The sequence below is a fragment of the Ixodes scapularis genome, unplaced genomic scaffold (genome assembly GCF_016920785.2).
Source record: "Ixodes scapularis isolate PalLabHiFi unplaced genomic scaffold, ASM1692078v2 PGA_scaffold3__209_contigs__length_174095766, whole genome shotgun sequence".
Classification (NCBI taxonomy): Eukaryota; Metazoa; Arthropoda; class Arachnida; order Ixodida; family Ixodidae; genus Ixodes; species Ixodes scapularis.
This window is the reverse complement of record NW_024609868.1, coordinates 20,866,636-20,880,355: the sequence shown is the minus strand read 5'-3', so window position 1 is coordinate 20,880,355 and position 13,720 is coordinate 20,866,636. Positions and strand designations below refer to the sequence as shown.

General features: G+C 44.8%; 2 protein-coding genes across 2 annotated transcripts; both read right to left on the bottom strand.

Moving 5' to 3' along the window:
* Nucleotides 1-3,228: 3,228 nt before the first annotated feature.
* LOC120839004 (collagen alpha-1(V) chain-like) lies at nucleotides 3,229-6,977 on the bottom strand. The gene is made up of 7 exons (XM_040500557.2): nucleotides 6,894-6,977; nucleotides 6,444-6,497; nucleotides 6,255-6,308; nucleotides 5,522-5,611; nucleotides 4,715-4,768; nucleotides 3,476-3,529; nucleotides 3,229-3,357 (listed from the first exon to the last, which is right to left on the bottom strand). Exons 1-7 carry the CDS (start codon nucleotides 6,975-6,977, stop codon nucleotides 3,229-3,231), a joined length of 519 nt encoding a protein of 172 aa, XP_040356491.2.
* Nucleotides 6,978-8,161: 1,184 nt separating this feature from the next.
* LOC120839006 (collagen alpha-1(XI) chain-like) lies at nucleotides 8,162-10,940 on the bottom strand. Its single transcript, XM_040209193.1, has 5 exons — nucleotides 10,746-10,940; nucleotides 8,790-8,843; nucleotides 8,633-8,686; nucleotides 8,389-8,442; nucleotides 8,162-8,290 (listed from the first exon to the last, which is right to left on the bottom strand). Exons 1-5 carry the CDS (start codon nucleotides 10,938-10,940, stop codon nucleotides 8,162-8,164), a joined length of 486 nt encoding a protein of 161 aa, XP_040065127.1.
* Between the last annotated feature and the right edge of the window lie 2,780 nt (nucleotides 10,941-13,720).

Genomic DNA, 13,720 nt, shown 5'->3' with positions numbered 1-13,720 from the left:
TATCTTTAGAAAGTGTCCTTAATTATATATTACTAAGAAATGCTTAAAATATTATTTTATGTGAGTTAGGGTGTTTAAGAGGAGACGCTCGTGGCGTTGTGTTAGCTCTCGTAACGCTCTAACCTGCAACGGCTTGCAAACTTTCCACTAAAGCATGAAAGCGCTGCTTTTTTACGATACATGTAGCGGAAGTCGTAAAGCGGATTACGAATACCGTAGCGGGAGTGACTAAACGATCAACTAAAACTCTATTATCGCTCTGCAGTCAATAAAATCCCGTCATCAACCGATAAGACCTCCGCCAAACGAATCCAGAAAGCGCGATCACAACAAGCCACGAAGGTACATAAGGAGAGCAAGCACTCACGGGCAAGCCCTTGGGGCCGTCCAGTCCTGGAGGTCCCTTCACACCAGGGATTCCCTGGAGTCCTGGCTTTCCCTCTTCCCCTTTGGGACCTGGAGGGCCTCTGGGACCCTAGAAAGGAAACGAGTCTGACTGGCTGTCCACTATTTTCCACGGCACGGCGCGTGGCGGCCCAACTTGGATGCACTGGGCGTAAAACGCAATGTGCCTTATACGGAACACCTTACACGGAACACGCGAAATCTGCCTTTTGTCACGACTCCGTAGCTTAGCGTTCAGTGGAGCATCCCGGAGTAGTATACGTCACAGAGCCTTTGTTAAGCAACCTCAAATAGAATTCCAATTAAAAAAAATATATATCCCCATAAGTTTAGTGGCCCCTATACGTCGATCTGTCAGATGATGTCAACTTCTTTTACAGGCAAGCGGTGACCATTTGTTATTTTTTACTGACAAAAAGAAGCATAAAAAGGCCAAAATTAAACGGACGATTTCTCTACACTGGAACTCAAAGTTGTCAAGTGTTTCATCCTTCAATCGAGTATCACGAAAGAGGAAACTATTGCCCTTACGTGATCTCCGTCCCCGCCCACCGGACCGGGGGTACCAGGGGGACCGTCGTCACCTTTCTGTCCCTGAGCACCCTCGGGACCCGGAGACCCTGGAATGCCTTCACCTCCCTGAAACCAGACATTTGCCCGTTACTTGAAAAGTATAATGGATTACAATTACGATCTACCAAAACTCAAACGCAACGGATTACGGTTACAAATTACTTTCGCCGAAAGGTAACGGATTACTTTATTCGTTACGTTACAAATTACTTTCACGTTACTTTTCACGTTAACTTATCAAGAAAAAAATAAAAACAATTTTGATGTTATCATAAATGTTCTACAACAATACTTTCATTTTTCATACCCCCGCATTACGGTAGTTCGTGTAAAACTAAAAATGTTGTATTTAAGAGAAAGAATGTGGGTGCACTCCGTTCAACTGTAAGCTGACAAGTTTACAGTGGCACCACCACCGCCATCCAGCTAGCTTACGGCGGTCGGATATGATCCCAGAATTCTGCAGACAAGGCTAGCGGTGCGCATGCTCAGTAGCAGCGTCTATTTCCGCTAGGAGATCAAGAAGACAACGTCTACTCTGCGTTGTCTTCTTGATATTGATTTTTCGCATATTTGTATATGCCTTGCACTTTTTACAAGTGGTTCTAGTGACCGGATACAAAAAAAAATTTGTATTTTCATAGAGTAATCCGCTACCAATATTTGTAACGAAATCACATTATAATTTACCGCCGCAAAAAAAAGTACCGTGGCAATTACAAAGTTACTTGAAAAAGCAACGGATTACTTCCCAAGTCTGCCTGAAACGTCTCGGAACTCAGCAAGAAAGAGTAGCAATAAAGGCCCAACCACGGTGGGACGTTTTCATGCGCTTCTCCCGCGCGTCAGTGTCAGCTCGCATCGGCGCGCGTCGCTCTTAGCCGACATCTGCTTTGGCCAGATCTCAACGTCGGCCCGCGCGCCATATTGTTGAGGGTGACCTCGATCGACGCGCGCCGACACTGACACGGGGAAAGCGCGTGAAAAAAAAACGCCCCGTGTGGTTGATGCTTTAAGAGGAAAATATCGCACCCAAAAAAAGAACTTTCACTATATATACGTCACTCACCTTAGCACCTTGCGGTCCGGCTTCTCCCGGTTGACCCGCAGATCCCGGAGGACCCTTCTTGCCCACGTCTCCCTTGTCGCCTTTCGTGCCACGAGGGCCAGGAAGGCCCTGCACAGTAAGGCGGAGAGCGAAAACCACTATTAGCAGGATCCAGACCCCGACAAACCAGAGTTCCATAAACGTGATGTTAAAAATAATAAAATGTATATGCCTTGCACTTTTCTTTTTCTCTGGTGAGAACGGCCGGGAAGTTCTATTCTCTCTCCTCCAGCGCTAGCTTTCTACCTTCAACAACGTTTGGGCGTCTTGTGCACCTCAATCCCGCACGCACAGATAAAGTACGACGGAAGGCAACTAATGCGCGCTGCGGGTAAGATGTCGGAAAGCGACCGATCTCACCGTGTCCGCGACTACAGCCGTTTATTCTTTACCTGTAGACCTGGAGCTCCGGCGAGTCCAACAGCTCCCGTGGGTCCGTCTTCCCCTTTCGTACCCCTGGGTCCGGTCGGGCCTGGCGGTCCGGGTTCCCCGTCGACGCCCTAGAGTTGAAATGTCCAGAAACTGATACTGTTCAGCAGATAATGTATGATGAGCTTACGGCAACACCGGGTTCGCCTCTTAGTCCTTGTGGTCCGTGCACTCCTGGAGGACCCTAGAACAAACGGCACATCACAGGATTAGACAAAACTTATTGGTGGCACGTGAGCAATCTCGAAGACAAAATGGGGTACAGAGAGGGAGAGGGAGAGAGATAGAGATGTCGCTGGAAACTGGAGCTGCAAATGCTCGCGACGAGGGGTATTCCTGCCACAAATAAGCCCACAGAGACACCACCAAAATATTGAACCCCTGCGATGGTATTCAACTTTGAGCGATCCGCTATACGTACATATAACCAAAAAATGTACTACAAAAGCAGTTTCATTGTTCATCCTTTAGTGGATGGTATTCGTTAACTCTGTAGGTCTTATGATTTTGTACAAAGAAAAATATTATGACCGGTGGTTTTGTTTATTTCTATTTAAAGCCTTCGAGCGGGATACAAAACTTTCTTCCGGAGAGCTTCGTTTGATAAAACAAATATTCCTTAATTACCTCACTCTCCGCTAAAATACTGTTCACTCGGACAATCTTAGGAACATTTTGCTTGAACATTTCCGGACCTAAGATATTCACATTCTTCAGCCCCACGCAGGATGGCAGTTTACTTGGCACTTGAAGCATGTTGTTAGTAATGCATATTGGGAGCCACTCACGAGGTCGCCTTTTCCACCCTTGGAGCCTTTCTGTCCTGGCAGACCGGAATCGCCCTAGAAACACAACAAACTGTAAGATTACGCATGTCTAAAAATCGTTTAAATATCCAAGCTGTCGACACTTTATGATTAAGCACGCAGCTTCATGATTAGGCACTTTCAGAAAGCTTACCTTGTCGCCGTCTTCTCCTGGTGCCCCAACAGGGCCTGGTGGACCAGGAAGACCCTGGGTCAAATTGAAGCACTCACGTAAATAAATTGTTTTATTACAAAAGATCACTTTTTTTTCGTTTTGTTTTTAAATTTGATTCTCCAGCAAACACGCGTGGTGCATTTCCAGACAAGTCTTTTGTCACGTACTGTGGCACATCTGGGTAATATATTCAGGTACAGTCAAAGTTTAAGACTGTGGGTCTTTAAAGTACGAATAAGTACCTGCCTTGCCTAAAACCGAGTACCTCTTCCGGCATAGCTAACATTGCACCACTAGTTTTATGGCCTTTTATACACTGACGGACACAGCCAGGGACATCTGGTGCGCGTGGCCGCTCCTCGCGGGAAAGACGTAAATTTCACGCACGCGCAACGCACCTAAACAAAGTTTAGACAGCGTCAGGGTGACGCGCCGCAGCTTCAATTACGCATTTATCTCTGTAAATGTGCAATTGCTCAAACTCGCCAGCTAGGACGAAGTTTATTTTTGTCCGAAAGATTCCACCTACCCTCGCTCCTGGGAGTCCATCACGTCCGAGAGATCCAGCCACCCCCATGTCTCCCTACGACGACCAAGCAAAACAAAACATAAACAGATGAAACTGCTGTTAGCAGAAATGTTTTGCCGTATTTCAGCCATGTTTGAGGTGCAAGCACAAGTTGAAACCCCTGCATCTCTGAATTCTGGGCAAGTTCGTTAAGCAGTTGTTTTCCTTGTACATTCCTTTCCCAAAGAGTCTGCACTGTTCATTGAACAAAGCCATTAAAAGCAACATTTCTAAACTAAAGAAGTACTAGTCATAGTTCAGGCAGTATGGATATTATGTAAGAAGTATCCGATGTGCAGTGCAAGGTGCACTTACCTTGTCTCCTTTGGGTCCGAACGCGCCCGCGGGTCCGACTGCCCCTGCACGGCCCTGAGAGCGGCCAGAGAGGTTCCTCGTTTTAAAGGCATCTAAAGATTAATCCTTCCATTAGGAAAGCGATTGAGAATAGTTGGAAACTGCAACATCTACAGTGTACCAATTTTTCTTCTTTTGTTTTCAGCAATGATCAAAAGTTTAGACCTTGTCTCCCGCTGGTCCCGGTTCTCCAGGCAGTCCGACGTCTCCTTTTTCGCCCTGTTAAACGTCGAGAAGTACTAGTTATCTTCGCATGCACTAACATTTTTATCTCTGGTATTTTTTTTGTAACTTACCGGAGGACCTATAGTACCTGGAAGTCCGATCTCGCCTTTGGGACCTGGAAACCCCTGTAACGAAAACGAAAAGCACATGGGAGACGCTAATACGGGTAAATACGTGTTTCAATACTAGATGTTGCCAAGATAATGTCAACTGTTGTATTCGTCATACGGATCAAATTTTGAAGGCACGCAGTGTTGTAGGTGTTACCGAAAAACAAATAACGAAATACGTAACGCTACTTAAAAATAAAAGAAACGTGTTACCGACCTACGTTACCTCAAAATAAAAAAGCGCGTTACCGTTTCCGATAAAAAGAAACGCAAGTTACTTTTATGTTAGTTTTTTTTTTAATTATGAATTAACGTGTTTTACCCTTTTGACGTTACAGATATGCATAAGTTCCATATTTCAAAGCACATTATGTCCGTGCGGAAGTTACCACAATTACCTTATCTTTTTTTTTTTACGGCTTCACCTACATACTCACAAGATAAAACGCAAAGAAAAACGCAAAAAAAACTCAAACATTTACATGGGTTGGCGCTTAAAAACACGGAAAAAATTGAAGTGTAATTTTTTTAAGTCTCGAGAATAATATGTAACGAGTAGCGTAACTACGTTACACTTTACTACAAATAAGTAACGTAAGTACGTTACACTTTATCGTTTCAAAAGTTCAACGCGTACTTACAACGTTACCGGAAAAAGTAAAGCCCGTATCCGATCGCCGTTACTTGTAACGCGTTACCGCCAACAGTGAAGACACGTATTCGCATTGATAGACAATACTTTATCTAGAGCATCAACCTATTACTTACCGGGGGTCCTAAATTTCCCCGCTCGCCAGGAAACCCGGGGGGTCCCGGAGGTCCTGCAGGTCCCTTAATTCCTTGCGGTCCGATAACACCCTTGAAAGAAGAAAACAGGCCCCCTTGTTTTCTCGGCACCCCTTCTTATATACATGGGCACCAGCTTCAGCGTTCTCAAAACCTCTCTTGTGATCAGGGATTAATATGTTACATATCAAGATGTCCGTGTAGCATTATGGGAAGCGCGAAGGAAAGCACACGCCTATAGATCGAGAGTACTCGTCTTGCTCGAAGGCAAGACCTAGCTGAGTCATTAATTGCACATTACACAAGACGAGACATTGTAACGCAGAATTATTGTAAAACTACTCTGTCCCTTGAGGGTCCAACATCTGTTCATGCTCTGGGTTAGACTTGCAACAACCTAACGTTCTGGTTAACAACGCTTCGGGAATTCTCCGATATTTGGCGGAGTACTGACATTAAGCTTTCGGCAATTATTATTTTTATTTTAGGCTCGAAATGAAAGGACAACACTGATAATCATATAATAAATTCAAATAAGAGAAACATACAAATAATTATTCAGAGTTCATCCTTAAGCGAACTAAGTGAGAAGGATTCTTGATTCTGTGGCGCTTTATTATACAGGCAGTGCGATTCATCATTCAGAAGAGATTTGTTTGTCAAATAATACTTAGATCATTTCTCACGTGTTTTACTAAGATAAAATCTTACTTACTGGAGGACCTTCCTTGCCGGACGGCCCAGGAAGTCCCGTCTCTCCTGGAACACCCTGGAACAACCATGAAGGCCCGTTAGAAGGGTTGGGACAGAAAACGCATTTTAAATCGAGCAAATAAAAGCACAGCGATTGCAAAATATATTTAGAAAATGAGACATTGATTGATATAATCCAAGAATACCCTACCGGTGGGCCTGGTGGACCGATGTCACCAGACGCTCCAGATTCTCCAGGAGGTCCCTGCCAGGCATCAGTGCAAAAATTTACATATTTAGGAAGAAAGCTTTCAAACAAGGGGAAGCTGAAACTACATTTAATTCTTAATTATAAAGGCATACCACATGCCGCACGTTTTTAAAGTTGGAAACAACACCCACATCTTTCTCAAGGCAATGTTGATTTCAAATTAAATGTCAAGAATAAAAGTCATCATAGCAAAGACCTAAAAAATGTTTTCTTGCGGGCCAGATATAAAATTCGATAAACGCCAATCAGATTTAATAATCCCATCAATGTTTCTTCGACAGTGTCTCTCAGATTTCTGTCGGATACCTGTAACAATTGTTCCATTTTAATATTAAAGTAGTACTCTGAACGATACGCGACTCAAGAAACAAAATATAATACGAATCTTACCAAAGGTCCTACAACTCCAGGTGGTCCTGGGGGTCCTATAGTTCCTGCTTCGCCCTGGAAGATGAGAAGCGAATGACGCCACATGACACATACGTGACGATATGGTACCGATAACGTAAGCGTGCTTCGTGTTCGTAACTTCAACAAACTAGACGTCACCTAGCGGCAGACACGTGAAAGAAAATAAAGAGCTTCCCACCAAGAGCTCTGAAAACTGAATCGCGCTGACGGTGACAGTGCGAAACATATCAGGTTGAATAAAATACGCATCTCTACGCCTCATATACACTCGAATTTTTCTTTTAGTTTCATCTTATGTGGAACTTCCCATAGAACCCAGAAAATTTCCTAGGTATTTTAGACATGCGTGCGTATCGCGAATTATTTGTATCAAGCGCATCGCCGACTTTTTACATAAAATGCCACATGAATGGGTGCATTGCTTCACATTTCCTTGAACAATTCGTGCGACTTGTGGCCGTCTTTGACCAAACGCAGAAGCAACACGCCTTGTTTCAACAATAAAATATACATTATTACCAAAGAATCATATTCCCTGAACGTGCTGTGGTGTGCCGGTCAATAATCCCTTAATAAATAAACACAAAGGCGTAAGGTCCTTGAGATCAGTAAAACAGTTTTAAGAGTAAAGGTTGAATTCTAAAGCTTATCCAGCGGCATAAAATTGGAGATGATCACCCGGAGGCGTATTCGGTGAATAAAAGGAATGCATATCTTAAACTTGCGCCGATCACGAAAGAACCCACCGCGCAAATACCAAAATTGCTCACCGGTGCCCCTCGTTCCCCCGGTGGTCCTTGATGGCCGTCTTTTCCAGGGATTCCCTAAGACGCAAAGCGTCAAACCCGCATTATTTCCAGCAGCAACTTCTCGGAGAGGGAGCGCTTTAACATGCGGCCAGCTCGTGTTCCTATACTCACCGGCGAACCAGGAGTGCCCATGAAGCCCCTGGCCCCTTCGGGTCCTTGGGGGCCCCTTTCGCCAGGGATTCCAGATGGACCCGGCTCTCCACTGCTCCCCTGTGCAACCACCCCAATCGCCGTGTTTGCGCATGACACAAACGATAGCGATAACGCACAAAACTCCTACGTATGAAGATTAAAAAACTGATTTTTTACCTTTTCTCCCGAAGGTCCCCGCTTTCCCGCTCTGCCTCTCTGACCGCGGTTTCCCTTCACATATCAAAGAAACAAATCTCGTAAATGCGCCACAAGCACAACCTTTTTTTTAAAGTTGATTGAAGTTGGTTAAAGGTAATGCATCGCTTCGGCGCCTATAGTCAACACTTTAGAAATAGGAAAGATGAAGTAACTCGAAATCTCCGTAGTTACCCGTGGTCCGATCTGCCCTCGTTCGCCCTGCTGACCAGTGGGTCCCTAAGTATTTTACAAAAAAAAAAAAAGACCGTTAAGCACGCATCATTATTAAGATAATACATATCCCAAACAAAAAGTGATGATGATGAAATACTTGCCCGATCTCCCTTGTCTCCCTTCTCTCCTGGTTTACCGTGAAACCCTTTCTCTCCCTGAAGGAAACAAACGCCAACAATGCCAGTAGGAAAGCATCGACTGCTGCCCAACTTAGGTTTGTCGTACACTTCTATAATATTTATCGTTCATGATTAAAAAAATGAAAGAGGAATTGCGATCGGTCTTCCGATATCACATGGTTCTTCACAAAAGGGTCAACGTTCTCATGCGTACTAACACAATTACCTTCGGTCCGGATGAGCCAGGGTAGCCGGGAAACCCCGGGATGCCCAGTTTTCCCTAGAGTTATAAATAGTGATAAAAATACTCGTCTGTTAATTGAAAAGATCCCGGGTCGCCGCTGACCGGCGCATCAATGGCTGCCGTCTGCGACAACACTGACTTTTTCTCCGGCGGCTCCTGGCGGGCCTTTCTCTCCTCTTGGTCCTTCGAATCCCTGAAGATGCAAAGCACCAGAAACTAGCAGAGCGACTGAGGTACGTCACGTGCACCTTCTTTACGGTTGTCAAGGGCGACTGTGCATGCGCAGCCAAAGCACGGAAAAAGGAGAGGAGCACGTGCTGAAGGTAGGAAATCCGAGAGACACGCCCTACCGTTCTTATCCTGTCAGTAAAGAGTTTTAGTAAACCGCTTTGGACAACTCCGATTACGACACCCGACGATGATACGATTCATGCACAAAGGTGCCTACCGAGTGTCGTGGATTGTCAGTGGCGTACCAACTTGTTTTTGAGTGGGGGGGAAGGGGGGCAAACCAGCCGCCCCTCCCCCCCCCCCCCCCCCCCCCGCCCCCCTCAGGGTTGGGGGTCGGTGCCCTTGGTAGCCCTTGGGCGCCGTCGGACAGTGTTTGCCCTGCCCAGTGGCGGCTGTTTCACGGGGGGCAGAGCACATGCCTTGCCCCCGCCCCCCCACACACATACACTTTGAGAACTAGGGTGGCAAGCGTCCGCTCTTGCCCCCCTGGTTGGTACGCCCATGTGCATCGTTATCAGAGTTATCGAAACGATTTCCTAAAGCACCCCAGTGACTATACATAGTGGCGGCAGTGGTGCATTTAATCAAAAGTAGGATATAATGCCATATTGTCCCGTGCTGAGTAATGGTAAGGTCCCTATAGACCTTTCCAGCGGCAGCCTTGAACGAAGCGATTTACAGCGCTCGTCTGTGGTTGGATAGATGGATGGATGGATGGTAATGGCTATACTCTTTGTAATGGGCGGCAGCTTGCGCCACCTAGCCTAACATTTTGTCATCCCTTCTTTCTTTTTTTTTTTTAATTTGCATTAATTTTGTTCTTACACAACCCCCCCCCCCCCGCCCCCTTTAAAGTGTTTGCATTACTTATTTATTTTTTTTATTTTTATCTGTATTTTTACCCCTCCCTAGATTTTTTCCAGCAATCTTCCAATCTCCTCTAAGTTACCGCAATTCTTTCCCTGTTCATTCGTCCATCCATGTCTGCGAATCCCAGTGCCTCCACCAAATTCGTAGTCATCCTCACCAAGAGGGTGGGACGAAGCCCCGTGCACCTTAAAATTTCATGTTCTATGGTTTCTCTTTCGCGTTTGCATATGTCGCATACAGTGTCTATTTCCTGGAATTTAGCCCTATATGTTTTCGGTCAATGACCAGGCGCGACTGGGAAATTGTTTTATTCGTTTTAGAATTACTTTTCTAGCGTTTACAAACGCAAGACCGGTGTTTCTCAGGTGCTGATGCGACGTGGTATACACCTAAGCAATAAAATGATCCCTAAAATTTCGTTTCCGTTTAAGTAAAGTCAGCAAATCGCAACATGCATTCCTCCAAAAAAAAAAAAAAAAAAAAAAGATAATTCTTTTTTTTGTTAAATGTAGCGCGAAATGTAAAAAGCTCGAACGTAACGCTCCATCGCGTAAAATTTCGCGAAAACTTCCTTCGCATGTCCAGGCCTTGTAGGCGCATTCTGCATTCAAACGATGAGGCACACTCTAAAAAGAAAGTTCGTATCTTCTCCTTCCTGCAGAACACAGGTACAGCCAATCACGAAAAACAGAGAAGGACCCCCAATGAACGTCAAAGCTGATAATTCGCTTAGATATGAAAATTGCGATATGCGCATTGGACAAAGAGTAAGTGGAACATCAAGCACGTTGTTACTGCGCACAACAGAGGCTTTTGGTCTGATCGTATTATGAGCCCTGCCATTCGCTGCGATCTGTTTATTGTTCGCATTGATTGATTGTCTCGTGTACCGTAAAAAAACATATATATATATTTTTAGATTGCATTAGAAGGTTTTTAGGTTAAGACTTTTTCAGCGTCGGAGGGTTCTGTTTGTTCAGGAACGTGAACGAACCTTGGGCCCCTCTGGACCTTCGATGCCCGGAAGACCCTCGGGTCCAGGAGAGCCCTGATCTCCGTTCAGACCCTGATCGCCCTTCTGGCCATCTGCTCCCGGAGTGCCCTGAGAAGAACACAGCACAGCCGCAGTTGCAATCGCGACGACGATCAAAATAGATTCATCAATCAAATTATTCCAAAAGCGGCGCATATACTCTGTGCGGCACTGTTAACCAAAACAAACAAACGCCAGTTGTTTATTTAAGGGTTTTTTATTACAATTTTTTCGGTGGCAAAAAGTGCTCACTTAGTACACTAACCTAACAGGTAAAGTATGGTGGCTCGCCATCCCCTTTCGAAATAAGATTTAAAGATCATCGACGTCATGTTCGGACTAACTAATTCGCGCAATGAACAGAAGAGGTGACAGTACGTCTTGTGGGCAATAAGTACAAGAGGCATGGCACATTGATCTTGAAATGCATATATTCGCGGCTTTTGTGGCGTCACTAGTTTGCGAACGAGGGAGGCAAGACATATTAGAACTAAGACGCATTTACTAGTAATTGTTAAAATTTTATGACGACACAAAAGTGCGAACTGCAACGTCCCCGATTTGTTAAGATCGTGAGAAATAAAATAAGAGTAGACATAAAGGTAATTTGATGTGCCACGGGGGTAAAAAGTCGGTTGATAAATTATGATAACCTGATCGGTTGTTGATTTGCGCAGGTCGCATAAAGACTATATAATAATACCGCGCATGGATGCTATACTTACCAAACATAAGTTAAACGAAACTATATATATACTTGCGCGCACGCGTTGAACGTGACACGATAAACGCACCTTATCGCCTTTTTCTCCGACAGGACCTCTCGCTCCATCATCACCCTGTGTAGACATCGACCAGGGTCAGTCACAAACTTGACAACGGGACAAGTTGATTAGTTCAAGATAATAATGAGGAATATCTCAGACCTTAACACCACGTGGGCCAGGGAATCCGGTCGGGCCTTGGTGGCCTGCTTGACCCTTCACAAATATAAATGCAGTTCATTTTACATCTCAGCTCATCTGACTTCGCCAGGTGCAACATCGCAATTAATCTCTATCGAACAGAAAATAAATAAAATTATTATTAAATTGAAGTTGCCTTACCGTGTCACCTTTGTTGCCTGGACTTCCGGAAGTACCCGGGTGGCCCTATTAGCAGAGAGTAAATAGTAAGTAAAAAAAAACATGCAGGTACGTTTTTTCGATTTAAAATTTCTGATCAAATTAACTTATTGAAATTATTCCATCTTCGTTAAAAGAAAATCTTGAAGTGCATGGCTGCTTGACTTACTGGAAGTCCATCTGCTCCCGGAAGACCTGGAAGCCCAGGTTTTCCCCTAGGTCCCTACAAGACGTTAAATTGACAAAAAAAAAAATAGATATAATTAGAAAGAAACGGGTGGGCTTCGCAAACATGTTTTGGTAGTTTGCTTCCATCAGAAAGGAACGAAAATAGAGGGGATGAGGAAGTTTTCGTAGATGATTTTCGCCGTCCCGCAACGGCTCTCCGCAGCCCGCTACAAAACCCGAAGCTCTACAGTCAAGGCCATCGGCACGCAGGCGCAGTAGCGGCTTCTTCGCTGCGAAAGGCCAGACTTGTGCTCGTTATTTGAAAAATGTAATGGATGACAATTACAAATTGCAGAGCCTCAAATGTAATGGATTAGCGTTACAAATTACTTTCGCTGAAAAGTAACAGAAAACTTTACTCGTTACGTTACAAATTACTTTCACGATACCTTTTCCGTGCACTTATCCAGAAAACAATAGAGACAATTTTGATATTTTTCAAAAATGTTCTTCAACACTAATTTTTTTTTATTTTTCATACGCCCGTATTATGGTTGTCCCGTAAAAATAAAACGTTGTATTTTAGAGAAAGAGAGTAGGTGCCCTCCGTTCATCTGTAGGCTGACAAGGCGCCGAAAGCTACAATCACACTCGCCATCCTAACTTACGGCATCCGGAAATGATCCCTGGAATTGTGCAGACAAAGCTAGCGGTGCGCATGCTCAGTAGCAGCGCTTACCTCCGCTTCGACATTCGGAGCTAGACAAGCGATTTATGGAAGCTCCCTTTTGACTCGGGTGTTTCGCCTGTTATTCACGAGAGAAGAAAAACTTGGTTCTAACGTTACAGTGTATAGCGAATGGAGAATGCAGGTGTCCCAGCTTCCCTTGATGTGTTTCCGTAGATTAGAGTTTGTTGTTCTTGCTGATGACAATGTGTGTGTGTGTGCTTTTCTTTTTTTCAAACAAAGTGTGCCCTGAAATTTTAGGTTTCCGTTCTCCCAAATGCCCTGAATTTTGAACATCTCAGTAAGAGATCGCCATGGAGACGGACACTCCATGACCGAAAACTCGACCAGTCAAAGAAAAAGTGGTGGTTACGGGTTATGAATCGTTCATCGGTTCTCACTTTCATACCAATATGCGTGAAAGCCAGGGGAGGGGAGGGCACGGAGAGCGAGAGAAGCGGTGGCCATCGGTTTCACAAAACAATAGAGGATCCCACCACTTTTACGCGTTCCATCTCTCTGTCAGCACTCCTTAGATGGCCTAGCCCCCCCCCCCCCCCTTTTTTTATGTTGACAGTTGACTGTAAAATGAGGAGTGTACTCGACCACCATGCCGAGACAAGTAAATCAAAAGAAGTATTGTTTGTATCCTCGAATATGATGTTTTTAGCCTCATGCCGGGCGCTTTTCAGACGTGTTTCAAGAGCGTGCTTGAGTAAAGTAGCGCGCATCAAAGACAAAGAGAATTGAACCCCTCGCGCACGGCTACATCCTCAGTTACGCGAGTTGTGAACCCGCGAATCGAGCTGGTGCGGACTGGCGTTTGATGTCTGTGCAGGTGGCGGGAGACGTCGAAGAAGTTGGAAAGGGTGAAACGATGTAAAAGACGAAAAACAAATGAACACGACGAGCTTTCT

What these genes read in the sequence shown, in the direction of transcription:
- LOC120839006 (XM_040209193.1), bottom strand. Translation starts at nt 10,940, where the DNA reads ATGCGCCGCTTTTGGAATAATTTGATTGATGAATCTATTTTGATCGTC. An exon ending in AAGGTCCAGAGGGGCCCAAG is followed by an intron (nt 8,844 to 10,745) that starts GTTCGTTCACGT and finishes TTGCATCTTCAG; the next exon opens with GGATTCGAAGGACCAAGAGG. An exon ending in AGGGAGACAAGGGAGATCGG is followed by an intron (nt 8,291 to 8,388) that starts GCAAGTATTTCA and finishes TAAAATACTTAG; the next exon opens with GGACCCACTGGTCAGCAGGG.
- LOC120839004 (XM_040500557.2), bottom strand. Translation starts at nt 6,977, where the DNA reads ATGTGGCGTCATTCGCTTCTCATCTTCCAGGGCGAAGCAGGAACTATA. An exon ending in TCGGTCCACCAGGCCCACCG is followed by an intron (nt 6,309 to 6,443) that starts GTAGGGTATTCT and finishes TGGTTGTTCCAG; the next exon opens with GGTGTTCCAGGAGAGACGGG. An exon ending in GGGGAAATTTAGGACCCCCG is followed by an intron (nt 4,769 to 5,521) that starts GTAAGTAATAGG and finishes TTTTCGTTACAG; the next exon opens with GGGTTTCCAGGTCCCAAAGG.